This window comes from Ranitomeya variabilis, chromosome 6 (genome assembly GCF_051348905.1).
Source record: "Ranitomeya variabilis isolate aRanVar5 chromosome 6, aRanVar5.hap1, whole genome shotgun sequence".
Taxonomy (NCBI): domain Eukaryota; kingdom Metazoa; phylum Chordata; class Amphibia; order Anura; family Dendrobatidae; genus Ranitomeya; species Ranitomeya variabilis.
Window position 1 is genome coordinate 453,493,560 of NC_135237.1, and position 20,129 is coordinate 453,513,688.

The following is a 20,129-nucleotide window of genomic DNA, read 5'->3' on the forward strand; positions in this document are numbered from 1 at the left end:
ATGTGAAAACAGCAGAAACCCCCACAAGTGACCCCATTTTGGAAACTAGACCCCTCAAGGAATTCATCTAGGTGTGTAGTGAGCATCTTGAACCTATAGGTGCCTCACAGAATTTTATAACATTGAGATGTGGAAATATGACATTTTAGTGGTACAAATGTAATTTTTGTCAGGTACACAAGGGTTAATAGGTGAAACTAGACACCACAATTTATTGCTCAATTTCCACCAAACGTGGTGTTGCCCCATATGTTGTCAGAAATTACTGTTAGACTACCTGTCAAGGAAGGATCGCCATTTGGCTTTCGGAGCACAGATTTTGGTAGACTAGTTTACGGGCGATATTTGCAGAGCCCCAAAAGGTGCCAGAACTGAAGAAAAACCCCAAAGTGACCCTATTGTCATTGTCACTGCACCTGTCAATTAATTCATCTAAGGCTGCAATGACTATTGTGTAACAGCCACGCCAGGCTTTTTTTCTGGAGAATTGCAAATTTGCCAGTCTAGTACTCATACATTGTGTCCCCAGTGTAGAGCCCCCCCCTATATTATAGCGCCCCCATACATTGTGCACAGCTTGTGCTTCTGGGGATACGCACCCATAAATTAAGTGCCTTCTCTCCATTACAATAATACCAAACATGGCTTCTTTCTGTGGTTTAGGCACAGTGGGGCTCAGGAGGGGGGCATTTAAAAGATTTTATATGGGGGGGAGCCATGTCACTTTTCCAGAATCTTTGTTCTACCAGTAACATGGGAACCCACTATAGTTCAAGTGACAGATGACGGACCTGAGTGGGAGCTGGTTTTGGGCAGGATAAATTAGGGTTTTTATTGGTAACATTTTGGGGTACATAATTTTTTATTGGTTCCAGTATAAGGCTGGATCACATTCTTGTGTTCTTCGTTGAGCACTTACGTTGGGGTTTCTGTGTAAATCCCACAAAAATGTGAGTCAGATGAAACCTCCAACGGAACCACCCACCATGCAGCAGGTGGAGACACTTCGAACTCCAGAGACCAGTCCAAAGTGACTCCATCTGCCTCATAATTGAGTGGTTCCGTACGATTTTTTTCTAAATCGCGTTTTTGGGGAATTTACACGGAAACCCCGACGTATCAATCAGCGGAGAGCACAGGATAAGTGTGAGCCGAGCCTTATTCCGATTTTTGGGAAGTAGAATGAACAAATAGACAGCAGTACAAGAATAGTTCTTATTTTTATTTTTGCCTGTTCTCAGTGCGGTATAAGTCATTCGGCAAATTTATTCTTTAGGCACCCGCACCATTAAGTCATCATGTCTGCCGGAAACGCTAAGATTGGTAAACTCGCTCTGGAATTCAAAGCAAAAGCTGTGATGCCCGAAGGACAATTCAAAGAGCTGAAGCTCTAGGATTACAGAGGAAAGTATGTCGTGTTTACAGCGATACCAAATTTATATCTTTTTTTTGCTTTTGTTTTTTTTTAGATTTTGCCGCTATAACAGTAAAAAAGTCTTAATGGTAAAAAGTAGTTTTTCTTGTCGCCATATTCTGAAAGAAATAACTTTTTTATGTTTTGGTGAGCAGAGCTGTATGAGGGCTCATTTTTTGCAGGATGACTTGCAGATTTTTTTGGTACCCTATTGGAGTACATAATATTTTTTGATCACTTTTTATTCAGATTTTTCAGACATATAATGGACAAAACCAGCAATTCAGTTATTTTTACTATATTTTGCACTGTTCACCATGGGGTCAAAGTGACAGATTTGTTCGTCGGATTGGTACGATGACAGTGATACCAGATTTATATTTTTTTAATGCTTTGTTCTTTTTATAGATTAAAAACAATATTTTACTAAAATTAATTTGTTTTGCATCGCCCTATTCTGAGAGCTGTAACTTAATTTTGTTGCCAAATGAGCCATATGAGGGCTACTTTTTTGCATGACGGTTTGGCGTTAACATTTATACAATTTTTTATTTTTTTATTTTTTTTTAACATATTACTTTTTGATAACTTTTTATTCAAATTTTTGTAAGTCAGTGTGATGAAAAAAACCAACATTTTTGGCATGTTTTTTATTATTATTTTTTATGGCATTTGTCAAACCCAATAAAAAACATGCTAGTTTTGTAGAGCAGGTTGTTCCAGATGTGGCGATACCAATTATGTGAACTTTTTTTAGTTTATTTTTGTTTTATCACAAACGCTGCGTTTGGAGTGGTGAAATAGAGTTTAATAATTTGTGGGCACTTTGTGTGTTTATTTTTATAGATGTTATATTTTAATTTTTTTTTCAATTTTACTTTTTTTTTTTTTTTTTTCACAATCCCACTGTGAGACATGTGTAATTTTTATTTTGATCACTTGTCTTATACACTCATGTCTCATGTCAGTGTCTCGCTGATTGTGCTTATTGCAGGATCTCACAGGCCACCATACCCTCTGGTCATCACATGACCTCAGAGTACCATGGTAACCATCGGGACTCGCAATTCTCATTGTGGGGTCTGATGGTTACTAAGGGTGTCTTGTGACCCCCTTGCAACAACTTAAAATACCACTGTCGCGATTGAATGGAATTTAAGGGGTTAATCGGGCTCGATCGGTTGCAAATCCGGCCAGGTCTGATAGTGCAGGGTGTTTTCTGTCATGTACAGTTGACACCCTAGGGAATCGCCATTTTAAAACGGCAATGAGGGAATAAGGCCCCTTAATGACCGCTGTCTCAATGCGTATTGGTAGTTAAGTGGTTAAGAAAAATCTTACTGCAGTCCCTGACAGTAGTAAGGTTCCTGGCGAGGCGCACGCCACTTGTCAAATGCTCCTGATTCACTATGAGGTGTGCGCCTCTTAACCCCTACACCATCTTGGGTTTTTCTGTTTTTTTTTTTAATTTCCGTGTTTTGCTCCTCTTCTTCCCAGAGCCCTAACTTTTATATTTTTCCCCTCAATATGGCCATGTGAGGGCTTGATTTTTGGGGGACAAGTTGTAGTTTGAATGACACCATTGATTTCACCATATAGTGTGCTGGAAAACGTGAACAAAATTCAAAGTGTGGTGAAATTGCAAAAAAAGTGCAATTCCACAATAATTTTTTTTTTACCATGTTCACACAATGCTAATCTGACCAGCCATTATGATTCTCCAGGTCATTACAAGTTCATAGACACCAAACATGTGTAGGTTCTTCTTTATTCAAGTGGTGAAAAAAAAATCCAAAGATTGGAAAAAAAAAAAAAAAAGTTGCCATTTTCCAAGACCCATAGAGTCTCCATTTTTCGTGATCTGGGGTTGGGTGAGGTCTTATTTTTTTGGTTTAAACGATAGTATCAATAAAAACATCAGATCAGTGCAAAAAAAAAAAAAAAAAAAAGCCCTCACCCAACCCAAGATCATGAAAAATGGAGAAACTACGGGTATCGGAAAATGGTGCAATTTATTTTCTTTTACAAAATGTGTGTGTTTGTTTTTTCACCACTTAAATAAATAAGAACCTATACGTGTTTGGTGTCTATGAACTTGTAATGACCTGGAGAATCATAAAGGAAGGTCAATTTTAGCATTTAGTGAACATGGTAAAAAAAAATCTCAAAAACAATCGTGGAATTGCACTTTTTTTTTGCAATTTCACCGCAGATTTTTTCCCCATTTTTCAGTACACGATATATTAAAATCAATGGTGCCGTTCAAAAGTACAACTCGTCCCGCAAAAAAACAAGCCCTCACATGGCCATAGTGATGGAAAAACAACAAAGTTATGGCTCTGGGAAGCAGGGGAGGAAAAAAAATGGAAACGCAAAAACTGAAATACCCCTGGTCCTTAACCCCTTTCTGCCAGCTGACGGAATAGTACGTCAGCTAGCAGAACCCCCACTTTGAGGTGGGCTCAGGTGGTGAGCCCACCTCAAAGCCGCGACATGTCAGCTGTTTTGTACAGCTGACATGTGCGCGCAATGAGCACGAGCAGAATAGCGATCCACCCGCACCCATTAACTAGTTAAATGCTGCTGTCAAACGCTGACAGCGGCATTTAACTAGCGCTCCCGGCCGGAGGTGCTCGCGCCGCTGACTCCCGTCACATGATCGGGGGTCATCGGTGCATTGCCATAACAACCAGAGGTCTCCTTGAGACCTCTATGGTTGTTGATGGCCGATTGCTTTGAGCGCCACCCTGTGGTCGGTGTTCAAAGCAACCCTGCATTTCTGCTACATAGAGGTGATCTGTGCTTCACCTCTATGTAACAGAGGAGATCGTGTAGTGCATGCTTCTAGGCTCCTATGGAGGCTATTGAAGCATGCCAACATTTAAAAAAAAAAAAAGTTCAAATCACCCCCCTTTCGCCCCAATCAAAATAAAACAATAAAAAAAATAAAAAAAATCAAACCTACACATATTTGGTATCGCCGAGTTCAGAATCGCCCGATCTATCAATAAAAACAAAGGATTAACCTGATCGCTAAATGGCGTAGTGAGAAAAAAAATCATAACGCCAAAATTACGTTTTTTTGGTCGCCGCAGCATTGCATTAAAATGCAACAACGGGTGATCAAAAGAACATATCTGCACCAAAACGGTATCATTAAAAACGCCAGCTCGTCATGCAAAAAAATAAGCCCTCACCTGACCCCAGATCACGTAAATTGGAGATGCTACGGTTATCGGAAAAAGGCGCAATGTTTTTTGTGTTTTTTTTCTAGCAAACTTTGGAATTTTTTTTTACCACTTAGATAAAAGAGAACCTAGACATGTTAGGTGTCTATGAACTCATAATGACCTGGAGAATCATAATGGCAGGTCAGTTTTAGCATTTGGTGAACCTAGCAAAAAAGCCAAACAAAAAACAAGTGTGAGATTGCACTTTTTTCGCAATTTCATCGCACTTGGAATTTTTTTCCCGTTTTGTTACACGGCATGGTAAAACCAATCGTATCGTTCAAAAGTACATCTCGTCCAGCAAAAAATAAGCCCTCACATGGCCATATTGACGGAAAAATAAAAAAAAAAAGTTATGGCTCTGGGAATGAGGGGAGCGAAAAACGAAAAAGAAAAAAGCTCCGGGGGTGAAGGGGTTAAACGCAGCTGCTAGTAAAAGGAAACCACGTCATCTAAAAGCACTAAATTAGGAAATTAATAAAGTTCCCGATATTTGAAGCGGCACCAAAACTACAGATTTACCTTAAGCGAGTTGTCCCAAACTTGTCAGCATCGTGCACAAGTACACTGCTCTTACCTGAGAGAATCCTCCCAAGATGATCCTGTTGGAGGGTATCCCGTTTTTCACTTCTTGATCTATTAGCGCTTTAACTGTTGGGAAAAAGAAAAACTGGTGGTTATAGACGAGGAAATTCTGGTATTGAAGGGGGCTGATAATTCAGCAGTGATCATACTAAATAGAAGAGGCATTGCATCCATTGTACACGTGCATGACGCCAATGTGGGTGCATGGCAGCGATATCTGCTCACGATCTCACGCACAGCCAAACCTCACAAGTGATCTGGAGGCAGGAGACCTACATAGGGCGAATGGTTTCACAAGCATTGCTAACAGCTCCAGCCTTGCTCAGCAATAGTCTGACAAGAAGGCGGCAGAATGTGAGAACACGTAGGATCAGAATCTGCAAAATGTTCCAAACTATGAAAAATTACATCCGGAGTAGAATTCTTCAGGAGGAATAAATTCATAAAGAAACTGCCAAAAGAAATATCTAGAAAGAGATGACAATGAGAGGGCTGTAAATCTAAATATTCCGGTTTTAGTCCTTAGTCCTCCATATATAAAGGCCCTCATCATCAGTAAATTTCAGACACTAATGTCGTCTCCTGTCCAGCTATTATATTGCAGTGGTTATTCTCTACACTGCACAAGTCTGTAATTCCCACAGACCTCTATTGTACTCTATGGAGCGGGCGAGCATCATGAACTGGAGACCCCGTTTCTGCTACCACACATCCATAGTGAATTGTGCGAGCAGGTAATAAAAACACTCATGATGGGAATAACCCTTTAATTAAAAGTTATATTCAGCCATTTCTTAGGTTTTCTTATAATCAATCATCATAAAAAAAAAAAAACACACTCACTGACTCAAGTGACTATGGAGGGGCGTCTCAAAATTGTCCCTATCTAACTGCTGGGCCTCATCCCCCACCATGGCCATGTACTGCTAGAGTGTAATATGTCATATGACTCGCTGTGACATGGTCCTCATCTCCCACTATGGCCATGGACTGCTCGAGTGTAATATGTCATATGACTCGCTGTGACATGGTCCTCATCCCCCACCATGACAATGGACTGCTCGAGTGTAATATATCCTATGACTCGCTGTGACATGGTCCTCATCCCCCACCATGACCATGGACTGCTAGAGTGTAATATGTCCTATGACTCGCTGTGACATGGTCCTCATCCCCCACCATGACAATGGACTGCTCGAGTGTAATATATCCTATGACTCGCTGTGACATGGTCCTCATCCCCCACCATGACCATGGACTGCTAGAGTGTAATATGTCCTATGACTCGCTGTGACATGGTCCTCATCCCCCACCATGACAATGGACTGCTCGAGTGTAATATGTCATATGACTCACTGTGACATGGTCCTCATCCCCCACCATGGCCTGCTAGAGTGTAATATGTCGTATGACTCGCTGTGACATGGTCCTCATCCCACACAATGGCCATGGACTGCTCGAGTGTAATATGTCCTATGACTCGCTGTGACATGGTCCTCATCCCCCACCATGGCCATGGACTGCTCGAGTGTAATATGTCCTATGACTCGCTGTGACATGGTTCTCATCCCACACAATGGCCATGGACTGCTCGAGTGTAATATGTCATATGACTCGCTGTGACAGTCCTCATCCCCCACCACGGCCATGTACTGCTCGCTCCACTGATTTACTTCTGGCATGGATGGCTGGGCGCTCATTTGCCGTCAGCTCTCTCCCAAGACCCCTCATCTGTCAGGGAAAAGCTGAACGATGCTCACACACAGACGGTCGGCGGGTTGGGCTGACTTTAGACTAACATGTATGGGGGCCCTTAGTCTTTCAATGCGTACTAAAATACTTCAAGTCCCAGAATCCTCTTGACTCTTCTCTGAAGCCGCTATCCCCGCCATTTTGTCTCAGACACCAGCATCATGTAACTGCAGGGGGCTGTCCATCATAGCCAGTGACATGCCTGCTGGCGACCTGACATTGATGGGGGGTCGTGTTGCCACTAACGCTGTATCATTCAGCCAAGGTTGTCAGCAGCACCAGGCGATGGGTGCACGTTATCAGGACTTCTCTCCCCACATCATCCCAGGTTTTGGCGATTAAGCATTAGCTTCAATTAATTGGTAATGACATAGAGAAATACAAGTCCATGTTTTTGCCGCTGATGAGAAGGGAGGCCATAGCCGATGGAGAGACGATCTCATTATGGCCTCCGTAGTGCGGCCCTGACAAGGTCCTAGGACTCATAGTAAGTCCATCAGTGTGACAAGGAACTCTAGATCTTGGACGTGACACCATAGATGCCTACAGCAGCTTATTTGGGAGTACTTCGGAGCTGCAGCTTTGCTGTGTAGTCCTATGTGTACAGTGGACATTGCCTTTTTTGCCATATTAATAGCCGACGTGTTGTATCACCATTGCCCATAGCAGATACTGCCTTTGTAGCCATTTGCTGGCTGGGTCTTCTATACAATACACAGTGAACCCGCTTACTATTCTCCGCAGCCTGCTTGATGCCAGTGTCATCTTCCTGGGAGTCCGGAGACAATCCAATTATGTCAAACCTAAAACAACAATGTATTAAACACAGATTATTAAGTAAAAGGCTGCAGGTATCCATTGTATTTAACGAGAGGGCCCCGTGTGCCCGTCATTATATTCCCTAATACAAAAAGCAGCATTAATATCCTGCGGAGCAGCACTTCTCCGAAAGCCTCAAGGACCATTATGTTTGTCATGTTGTTTCCAGACAACACTAAGCCAGCTTCACTCTGTGGACGCTGAATTTTTAATTATAATGTCATTTAAAAATTAATTAGAAAGAAGCGGAGATAGTTAACGTCCCCTGACGGAGAAGCAGCAGGAGAATTACTACCTGTAATGGTGAGAAAGAGAAGATCTAGGGGCTGCAATGCCAGACAAAACATGTACGGTATTAATAGAGGAAGGATTGTACAGGGTGGAGGGACGTTACCACCACATTACGGAGCTCATTCTCCAGACTCCACTAATCTGTAGCAGTCGACATTTCCGATCCATCTAATCCATTTACAATGCTCGCATTCAATTTATTATACTGCAAAGTCCAGAGCCGAGGGACGTCACAGACCGAGATGATTGCTACTATAAAAGAGGGAACATTTCCTTCCCTACATCGGAGGGTACATACATGTCTGGATGCTATTACTTCTTTATCCGGCTTTCCAAGCTCTGCTAATCTGCAGCAGGGAAAACATTGATTCTGTCACAATTGCTGCACCCAGTAAACAAAGTGATACATTGCTGGAATCAGGGTCTCAGCCCCTGCCTCATGTTGCTGTCCGAGTACATAGCAAAAACCTGCTAGCAGATTCCTTTTAAGCGCTCTGCGAGTGTGAAAGCACTTCTCAAGCCTCTGCCTCCCCAGCCCAATCTTCTTCTCCTTGACTGCTCCCTAGCTTCACTACAGAGCATGGTAATAGACTTTTGGAAGTGCTTTGACTCTCCCAGAGCACTTAAAGGGGTTGTCCTGGTTTAGCATAAAAATTTGCAGACTTGTCAATCCTTACATTGTGCACAGTGCATTCAGGATAAACCGATGCTGGGAATAGACAATTGTGCAGCGATATGTGATATGCATACTTCCAGCCACATTCCCACTAGACATGCGCAGCCTCACTCATTTACTTACACTGAGCGAGGCTACAAAAGTCTAGTCGGAATGTGGCCGGGGGTATGCATATCACATCCTTGTGGTTACATGACCGCCTGACCTGGCACCAGAGAATCCTCGCATCGCGTGGTGTGTGCGACGTGAAGGTTCAGAGGTCTGCAGTAATATAGAGACAGCAGACTTCACTTATATAAGTAAAGGTGGATGGTGTTGTCCTTCAGAAGGCAACTCGACCATATCAACAGCTTTGGGTCCATATTGTTCTCACAGATTCCCCTTTAGGGCCATCTCTGTACAGCGCTGTGGCGTATGTTGGTGGTATGTGAATGAACAGAAATGAAGTGCTGGTCTGTGGAGGAGGGACAGAGCGGCTGATCTCACAAATAGAGTTATTGTCCTTTTTGGACAATCATTTTTATTAGCAGGAAGACATATCAGCAGCTACGGTTCCCTCAGGATAACGATGGGACATGGCTGGTGTTGCATAGTTGAGGGTGTTACATGATAACAGCACATGCCGCTTTTCTGTCAGGCAGATGCCTCCTCAACTCCAGAGTCAGCGCCAATCTAATACTGTGGCATATGGCAACACCTGCTAAGCTAGCCAAAAGAAAGGATCACTAATACTTGGCCCACATTTGGATAGGAACGCTGAATACCAAAGCTACAGTCATCGTGCTGTGAACTGCGTCTACACAGTCCACCGTGACCCAAGAAAGTGCTAAATGAACGGAGATCGACCTCAGATCAAGAGCTTTATAGTGGCCTCCTCAGCTGAGGGAGCAGCTATTCCTCCTCAGCGCCCCATACACATGCACGATCATTTCAGCTGAGTGTGCATGTATTATTAACAGAAACAGGTAAGTAAGCGCCTGTTAAACAGTTCTGGGCACGGCTTGAGAACAAACTATTGAGCATGGTAAAATTCAATATTTCTGATCCTTTTTTGCATCAGGTCATCCACAAACATTAGAATGATGGCCGACCCTGATGAAATGAATGAGTTTGGCTGACATTACCTAGATGTGTGTGGCCGCCTATACATCACCATGTACAGAAATATAGGGATGAAGGATAAGATGCAGGACAGGTCGGTATCAGAGCAGTGTCCCCCTATACAAACCACAGCAGCACGTCCACTAATGACACAACCACTCCTATAATTGACAAGCTGCAAAAGGCTAAATGTATGGCGGATACGCTGCAGCTTTCCTGGGCAGGTCAGGGCATTCGCTCCACAGAAGGGGGATATCCTACTGGGAGAACCCCCTTTATCTATGAAGATATCTTCTACAATTTCCAGTTAGAAAACGTCACTACATAGAGGATTCCAAACAGAAGTGATAGAAACAGTACCAGGTTTAACTGGGAATCAGAGATTGAGATGAGGCATCTACATGTAGTGAGCAGAGTCAGAATATAGTGCGTCCACAACGTGGAAAGAACAGAGCAAGCACACAGAGTACACAGCGAGAACAGAGAGCAAGCACAGACAGTACACAGCGAGCACACAGAAAGAGTACACAGCAAGCACAGAGTACACAGCGAGCGCACACAGAGAGTACACAGCGAGCGCACACAGAGAGTACACAGCGAGCGCACACAGAGAGTACACAGCGAGCGCACACAGAGATCTGATTTTGCAGGATGAATAAAAGATGTCGGAAACAAAAATGTCAGACATGCACACAGCCCCGTTGAATAACATTGGTCCTGGTGCGTTTTGACATTTTGTCGGATCAATTCAGACTGACAATACGTCCATGTGGACGAGCCCTTAGGCTGCATTCTGCTGACTGCTCTGTCGATTAAAAGAATTACAGAATACAAGGCTACATACTAAAATGGCTGTGAATTACATTTTAAGTAAGTCAGATAAGGCTTCTTTCACACTTCCGTCAGAATGGGGCCGTCGCTAAGCATCAGCACGACGTACCGACGAACGCTGTGAAAATTCTGTGCAACGTTGGCAGCGGACGCAGTGTTTCAACGCGTCCGCTGCCCACTGTATAGTCCCAGGGAGGAGGGGGCGGAGTCCCGGCCGCGCATGCGCGGTAGGAATTGCAGGACCAGACTTACGAAAAAAACGTTCCCTTGAACGTTTTTTCACTACGACGGTCCGCCAAATACCGACGCATCCAGTGCACGACGTGTGGAACGTGTGGCCATACGTCGCGATGCGTCGGTAATACTAGTCTATGTGCAAAAAATGCATCCTGCGGGCAACTTTGCAGGATGCGTTTTTTGTGCAGAACGACGCATTGCGACGGCCCCTAAACGACGGAAGTGTGAAAGAGGCCTAAGACGCCAGGAGCGGTCACAGGCTCAGCCTGTCATTACTCACCAGGATGGCATGGCCATGTTCATGTTCAGAGAAACTGGCATGATGGGCCTGAAATAAAAAAATAAAATAAAATCTGTAGTTTTACAAGAATTGAAGAACAATGACTTTTCTATGTCTGTAGACTAGATTATAAGAAATTAACCCTATAGTGCTTTAGGCTATGACTGAACGCTGGCATTTATAGCGCCAGCATATATGTCAATGTGATATCATGGTGGATAAGCTGGAGAGGAGAGGCCGAGAGATTTCCCAGGGACACCGCAGCAGACAATAAAGTGGCAATGAAATGTCAGGTACAACATCATGGCTGCAGGGACCATATTACATCTAGGTAAAACAATAGCTTATCTTTCGTCTTCTAACATGCAGACATATAACACTTACGCATGTGGACAAATATACTTCACATGGGGAGTTCTGATGGTCGCCATTGCTTCTGCCCAGCCATGCCTGGAGGGTAGAGACAAGACATTAATGTACATACATAGTCAGATAAACCGAGCTCCAGGGGTCCTGCATGCCCCCAGCATGTCACCCCTCTGTATCCCTGAGCATTGTGGGCGATATAAAGACATATTCTCACCCTACGCACTGAGAACACTAACAATCCTGCACTTTGCTCCCGGCGTGCCCGCTCACCCAGCACGCCCGCTCACCCAGCGCGCCCATGCCAGTCCCTACAACTCTGCATGCCAAGAGATTCAGACACCCATCTGCTGTTACCCAAACGTTACGTAGCAGCAGCCGCACACGTCCTCCGCGCCAAAAGGGCTATCCTAGCGTACAAGCACGCGGCAGGTGCCAAACACAAAGGTGCGCACTTCTTGTGTGTGCCGAATAGCCGGTAGAGAACTCCAACTAAGGCCTCATTCACAAATAAGGGATTTTTCACACACACAAAAAAAACAAACAATGGTACGAGTTCATCAGTGTTTGGTCTGTTTTTACCATCAGTGATTTTCACGTATAAAATAAATGACAGCGCTTCTCCTATACTTTACAGTGTTAATGACGGACTGCACACTGATGGTTCCCGCACGCTGTCAATGCCCCATAGACTTCTATGGGTAATTTTGATCTGTGACTCCGACTAAAAAACAGAGACGTCGCTGTGTTTTCTTCATTTACATGGTCCGCGAAAAAAGGAAAACACGGACATGCGAACAGCTCCATAAACGATGGAGTACATGTAGTAACAGCAAAAACTATGAACAGAACACGTGCGAGAAAAAAAAGAGTGTGAATGAGGCCTAAGGAAAAATGTAAAGGGTTTGAGAAGAACATAAGTGCTGTAATAGAATAAATAAAAAGCATTCCTGTAATTACAATTTTTCCCCACAAATATTTCACAATTTATGAAATATAGAAGCACCAATAGCCTAGGCCCAATTTCTAAGTAGTTTGTAAAAAAAAGCAGGATTTACAGCAGCCCTGCTCCGGGACAAGATGGGGTGGATCCGGCTCGCAGAAGCGGAGACTCGCTTGGCTTATTATTGTGCACACGCTGATGATGCCAGTGACATCAATGGAAGCCATCGGGGCCCATACTGGTCATAATGAAGGGCGGGCTGGAGTACAGTGCCCCAGGTTTATTAGAGGTGCACACCACTAGTGATGGCACAAACACGCACATTTATGGAAAGGTATCCCTGGGATTGTCTACAGCAGTGTCCCCTAACTCCAGTCCTCAAGAGCCACCAACAGGTCATGTTTTCAGGATTTCCTTAGTATTGCACAGGTGATAATTGCATCACATGGACAGGCAAGAATTCCATCACCTGGGCAATACGAAGGAAATCCTGAAAACATGACCTGTTGGTGGCTCCTGAGGACTGGAGTTAGGGGACACTAGTCTACAGAATGCAATATCTACAAAATGGCAAAACCAAGTCTGCCTTGTAACCGACAGTGGTAGAAACGCCTGACAATTCTCCAGCCCCTGGTCTAACAGCCTGGCCTCACCCCGAGGTGCAATGGTAAAACCACATTCCTCTCCGACTCCATGAGGAGGAGTCCGCAGACCATACCCGTATGTAGGACACATGGAGAACAGACATGATACATACCCAGTATCTCCTAAGCCGTGCAGGAATATAACCTGCAGAAAAGAAAAGCATGGGGTTAACACATAATATCTTACATAGTACAATGCAACTAATCTGGCCAGAGTCTTGTGCACAGATTGGAAAGAGAATCTGTCAGTAGGATCGTCCCTCCTGAGCCGTCTATATGGGCATGTAGGTCATAGGAAGCTGGATACAACAAGACCTTCATACCAGCGATCGGATGTCTTATTCCAGAGAAATCCACATTTGTCTTATATGTAAATGATCTGTTAAGATCTATAGGGCCGGACATAGATCTATATGAGAATCTGCCTCCAGAGCTTGTTTTAAATTACAGGGGGCGTTACCAGTATAAGACGTGTAGATCAGGAGCGCAGATTGTCAGTCATTACATGTCTCACCCTGGTTATGCCCCCTTTTATTTACAATAATCTCTGGAGGCAGATTCTCAGAGAGATCTATGTCCAGCCCATAGATCTTAACTTATTTCCATAAGAAAAACGTTGTTTTTTCTGGAATAAGATATCAGATCAAAGATATTAAGGTATCATTTTATTCAGCTTCCTATGACTTACATGTCCGCATAGACAGCTTAGGAGGATTTATCCTACTGATAGATTCCCTTTAATGCAAAAATCTGCAGTCCCATAACCACGGACTCTGGGAGTGAAATAACAAGAAGGTCCCTGACGGGAGAGACGCACTCTGGTGACATATGACGTAGAAGGAGCTTGAATGTTGTAGCCTGTCACAAAGCATTACAGCAAGATGGCCGCAGTATGGCCCGGCCCAGGAGAATGGACATATAACTTGGGTTACAATCAATTAGTAATGGCTTTTTGTAACGAAGAACAGATGATGCTCTACAAAGTAAGGCTGATTTCAGAAGTCTGTGATGGCCATACGTGATCCTTCAGTGATTATCGCATGTAGAACATGTACAGTCTAATGGGCACTAATCCGAGGGCCGCCCATTTCATGGGTAGTCAGAAACTTGACATTTTTTCTTGTTTTTCCATAGGCTGCACAACATTGATGGTAGAAATGGAAGCTGAGGAAAAACGGATGAAAATCAGGGGAAACAAAATATTGGAGACAGACCTCATCACTTGCCCTAAGGCGAGTGCACATGGGATGGAAATGCTGCAAATTTAGTAGGTGGTCAGTGCACGAGATCTGAAGAAACGTCGTCTACGTGTTGCAGGATTCCACACAGGAACTGACCGGAGGTGAGAAGTATGAAATCCACAATGTGTCAATCACTTGTATGGAGGAAGAAGGAAGATTAGGGAAAAATCCACAATAAAGCCTTGGTGATACCAACTGCCTGCAGATCTATAGCAAAAAAAATCCCCTGCCGCTCTGGTGAGGACCCATCCCTGCTCTCCTAGACCACCGTATCTCCAGCCACGACACGTCCACATGTGACTTATAGGCAGATTATTGCTGAGGAGCAAAATACAGAGACTGATGGGGAACCAGGCGACTACCATCACCAGAGTGGCAGGGGATTAGGAACGTTTTGTTTTTTTGCCAAAGGGAAAACCATAACAACATTTGCACAATTTGGGTGCTAATTTGCCTTTGCAGATTGTGGTAGACATGCTGCTGAAATTTGCTGCACAAAATCGGAAACATGGATATAACGTAAGGGTTTGGGCACGCAGCATCTACTTCAGGCAGATTAAGCTCGGAACACACTTGAAAATAAACAAAAAAAAACAATGAACGCGTGCACAGAAACGTAAAACAGACTCCCTGTTCGTAGGTTCAGTCTTTTTGAGCTTTTTCCAACCGCTTCAGACTTCCAAACCTGCGAGGGGGCTAAAAGAATTGAGTGGACCTTTCTTCAGGAAACGGCTAAACCATATGCATACAACCTGAAAACATAAAACGCTGGCAGAAAATTACCGCAAAAGACGTCAGTGCTATGTTAACATGGGCTTTGGATTTGTTTGTTTTTTGTTGGTTTTTTAAAGCTCATCCACAACAAAAATCCTTCTTAAAGGGAACCTGTCACCCCCCCCCCCCCCCAGGCGTTTGAAACTAAAAGAGCCACCTTGTGCAGCAGTAATGCTGCATTCTGACAAGGTGGCTCTTTTAGTTCTGGGTGCTGTAACTGCAGAAATAATCCGTTTTGTAATTTGTCCTAAATACCTTTCTTCAGTCCTGGAGGCAGGCCTTTCCCCCCGCTGCAGACGCCACACTGCCGTCACTCAAATCTTCTTGGCGCTGGGCACCGCCTCCTCACCGCTGTTTTGAAATCAGCCGGCGCCTGCGCTCTTTTCTCCTGCCTGGTGCAGGCGCAGTGAGCGCTGCCCGTCCTCATATGCAGTTCAGCTGACTGCGCCTGTGCGGCCGCCCTGCCTGTGAATCCCAGCCCCGCAATGTGAATAAATCAGAAGACACTGCGGGGCTGGGATTCACAAGCAGGGCGGCCGCACAGGCGCAGTCAGCTGGACTGCATATGAGGACAGACGGGCAGCGCTCACTGCGCCTGCCCAAGGCATGACAAAAGAGCGCAGGCTGATTTCAAAACAGCGCTGAGGAGGCGGCGCCAAGAGGATTTGAGTGACGGCTGTGTGGCGTCTGCAGCAGGGGGGGAAAGGCCGGCCTCCAGGACTGAAGAAAGGTATTTGGGACAAATTACAAAACGGATTATTTCTGCAGTTACAGCACCAATAACTAAAAGAGCCACCTTGTCAGAATGCAACATTACTGCTGCACAAGGTGGCTCTTTTAGTTTCAAATGCCCAGGAAGGTGGGGGGGGGGGTGACAGGTTCCCTTTAAAGCTGTGTGGAACACTCTTCCTAGTGATTTCTAGAGGAAATCCACATCACTGTTCTTATGAGGAGTTTTTGAGTGTTTAATTTTTTGTGAAAAGATATTGAAAACAGCCTGATGGGAAAAAGGGCATCAATCCTGATGGAATCTGCTCCAAACTTGTCTCAGGCCAATCAAATGGGTTTTGTAAAATACCCTACAGGAAAAGAAACCTCCTCCACAATGCTCAGAAAAACTCCCCGAAAAAGGAGCGTTTCCTGCAGAGGTGTGAAAGACTCAATGGATTTGAACGCATCAAAAAAACTCCTTGTAAACATTGCGGAGGTAGTGACATGAACTCCCCGCCCCCCAAAAGAAGAATTCTCCAGTTAGTGTGGGGGTTTTTTTAAACTAATTTTTGAGCATATCTGCTAAAAACAAAATCCTGACCATCCCCTCCAGTGTACAGTCGTCGGGAGTGCTCCATAAGAAGAAGCAATGCTGCATTACAAAGCACTTGGTAAATGGGCAGCTTCGCAGTTTTGGCCTTGGCATGGTCTACACGAGATTGTCTAGTGTCTGCTCAGGAACCCTGCTGGAAGGGATTGTGGAGATCCCTCCAATGCCACCGTTTTCTACTCTGCCCGAAGATAACAAGGGATAGAACTTCCTTTCAGAACATAGGTTTGGGGTCAGGGCCCTCCAGACACACGGTCTCTTTAATGTACATGATTTTTGTCTCCTCCTGACCTCCGTTTTTACTGAACTACGAACAAGACTTTGGTCTTTACCTCTTGGAGGAGTGGAGGCAGAGGATTTTTTGACCTTCCCACAAGCCCTCCATCAGTTCTAGATTTCAGGAATCTGGGTACAAGACGTTACACAGATGGTACCATGTGCCTTTTTGCACTCACAGTCTACAATCATTCATTCATTCCACGTGCTGGAGGTGGTTGGAGGAGGAACATACCGTGTTCTGTACCTTCTGGTCTTGTCCCTTTCTGAGAGTGTCCAACTGATCACCTCTAGACTTTCCAGCCTCAACAACTTCTTGCACCCAAACTACTTCTACTGCATCATTGTGATATCGCTATCCAGAGATACAAGTGCGTTCCCCTTCACCACCTGATGATCACTGCAGCTCGCTCTTGCATTCTCTTCACACTGATCCTCACGCCACCTGTGGTTCTTCAGGGTCAATGAGATCATGAGAATGGAGGACCTGATATCATCACAGAACACAGCCTCCTCCTTTAGCAGGAGCTGGTACCCCTGATCGGTCTTCCATGAAATTATAGAATACTGCTTGTATCTAGCCCTCACATTTGGATATCTAAAGTGCTGTTCAGACAGTTGTCATGTCACTTTCAATGTGATTTTTCTTCTCTCCCATTTACCTTTATTAACTCAGACTATTTTGTTAATAAAACAATGTCTGCAACCCACACCTACTAGGTCAGGTGCACTCTCTTGTGTGTCAACGATTTATTTCTATTTCTCTGGATTCAAGTTTGAATGTAATTTTGGATTCCTGTACCGATGGTGGTTTTGGTACTGGATTCATGTGCTGTGGGTGGCTCTGCTGCTGGATTCATGTACTGACGATATTTCGGGTGCATCTTTTGTGTACTGAGTAGTTTTGATTCTGTATTCATGTACTAATGGTTGTTCTGGTGATAGATTCATGTACCGACAGTGGCTTTGATGATGGACTCATGTACTAATGGTTGTTGTGGTGATGGATTCATGTACGGACAGTGCCTTTGATGGATTCATGTACTATGGTTGTTGTGGTGATGGATTCATGTACAGACAGTGGCTTTGATGATAGATTCATGTACCGACAGTGGCTTTGATGATGGACTCATGTACTAATGGTTGTTGTGGTGATGGATTCATGTACTGACAGTGGCTTTGATGATGGACTCATGTACTAATGGTTGTTGTGGTGATGGATTCATGTACGGACAGTGGCTTTGATGGATTCATGTACTAATGGTTGTTGTGGTGATGGATTCATGTACGGACAGTGGCTTTGATGATAGATTCATGTACTGACAGTGGCTTTGGTGATGGATTCATGTACGGACAGTGGCTTTGGTGATGGATTCATGTACGGACAGTGGCTTTGGTGATGGATTCATGTACAGACAGTGGCTTTGATGATGGATTCATGTACGGACAGTGGCTTTGATGATGGATTCATGTACGGACAGTGGCTTTGATGATGGATTCATGTACGGACAGTGGCTTTGATGATGGATTCATGTACTGACAGTGGCTTTGATGATGGATTCATGTACTAATGGTTGTTGTGGTGATGGATTCATGTACGGACAGTGGCTTTGGTGATGGATTCATGTACAGACAGTGGCTTTGGTGATGGATTCATGTACGGACAGTGGCTTTGGTGATGGATTCATGTACGGACAGTGGCTTTGGTGATGGATTCATGTACAGACAGTGGCTTTGATGATGGATTCATGTACGGACAGTGGCTTTGATGATGGATTCATGTACGGACAGTGGCTTTGATGATGGATTCATGTACGGACAGTGGCTTTGATGATGGATTCATGTACTGACAGTGGCTTTGATGATGGATTCATGTACTAATGGTTGTTGTGGTGATGGATTCATGTACGGACAGTGGCTTTGATGATAGATTCATGTACTGACAGTGGCTTTGGTGATGGATTCATGTACGGACAGTGGCTTTGGTGATGGATTCATGTACGGACAGTGGCTTTGGTGATGGATTCATGTACAGACAGTGGCTTTGATGATGGATTCATGTACGGACAGTGGCTTTGATGATGGATTCATGTACTGACAGTGGCTTTGATGATGGATTCATGTACGGACAGTGGCTTTGATGATGGATTCATGTACTGACAGTGGCTTTGATGATGGATTCATGTACTGACAGTGGCTTTGATGATGGATTCATGTACTAATGGTTGTTGTGGTGATGGATTCATGTACGGACAGTGGCTTTGATGATGGATTCATGTACTGACAGTAGTTCTGATCTTGTACACAATTAAAATATCTGAGAAAACCTATGGGTGGTCTGCATATGTCACAGGTTGGAGGAAGAGTTAAATCATAATCACGGCATAACATAAAAAAAGAAACATTTCAGTATTTCTCCGCCAGTCATTTACACTCCTAACCCAATTAATCCGTACAGAAATGATCAGTCGTTCCCCATATCACAGCGACGATGCGTCACGTATGATGACACTCAGGCGACAACATCATTAGAGCAGGCAGATCCAACACATGGTGGGAAGAACTACAACCTCCAACAGGCATCTTGATTGTCGGCTGGGAGTTGTAGTCTTCTATATATGGCCATACAAAGGGGTGTGTGCGTATATACACAGCTGTAAGCTCCCCACAGCCCTATGTATAGACAGATCTATACATACACCACTTACAGGGAATATAAGAAGTTACACAGGCGTGAGATGGCGGAGGAGTGCCGCTCTGGAGCACTGACAGGTGACGGTAGGGGGATCACACGCAGGACACAGACCTGATGAATGACATATAGGAAGGGGCGGGGAGAAGCTCACACTAACTACATGCTCAGACTCACCGCGGCCGTGGCCTTGCGGGCGGCGGGCACTATGGCAGGCAGAGGTGCGGACATGTTATTGCCGCACATACACCGGGTGTGCACAGAGCCGTCCTCGTTGTGCCGGGTCACTGTCTGGGCTCCACTGCGCCGCCCTTATCCTTCACTAACCCGGAGCTAAGCCGCGCGATGGGGGAGTGTCTCTACGGTCAGCTTCTCCAGGGATAGCCCCGCCTCCTAAGCAGCAGCCAATGACAGAGCAAACAGTGCCCAAAACTATAGCGAGTGGGCGGGCAGCAGAGCCGTTACGTCAACACATGGCTGTCTGCAATTGGACAAAATAATTTTGGAGGCGGAGTTATAGGAGGCCGCATTCGACCTTAGTTTTGGGAAGTGAGGAGTCGGAATCGTTAGTGACGTCAGCAGAGACACGAGGGTGCAGCGTGTGTGTCACCGAGCAAGTGTCGGCTGCTGCAGGGACCGTGCTGGTGACTACAGGA

General features: G+C 44.7%; 1 protein-coding gene across 3 annotated transcripts in view; it reads right to left on the reverse strand.

Annotated features, from left to right (window-relative positions):
• The window catches only part of LYPLA1 (lysophospholipase 1), a 42,155-nt gene extending 22,276 nt beyond the window's left edge, over positions 1-19,879 (reverse strand). Inside the window, exons 1-6 of one of the 3 annotated variants that reach the window (XM_077270498.1) lie at positions 19,651-19,879; positions 13,283-13,314; positions 11,601-11,666; positions 11,217-11,264; positions 7,714-7,784; positions 5,222-5,295 (exon numbers count right to left, since the gene is read on the reverse strand). In XM_077270498.1, the coding sequence (XP_077126613.1) occupies positions 5,222-5,295; positions 7,714-7,784; positions 11,217-11,264; positions 11,601-11,666; positions 13,283-13,314; positions 19,651-19,719 (360 nt within the window). In that variant the 5' untranslated portion in view covers positions 19,720-19,879. Of the gene's footprint in view, positions 1-5,221; positions 5,296-7,713; positions 7,785-11,216; positions 11,265-11,600; positions 11,667-13,282; positions 13,315-19,489; positions 19,570-19,650 lie in introns of those variants that run through there. The other 2 variants (XM_077270499.1, XM_077270500.1) reach the window with 2 other exon arrangements.
• Between the last annotated feature and the right edge of the window lie 250 nt (positions 19,880-20,129).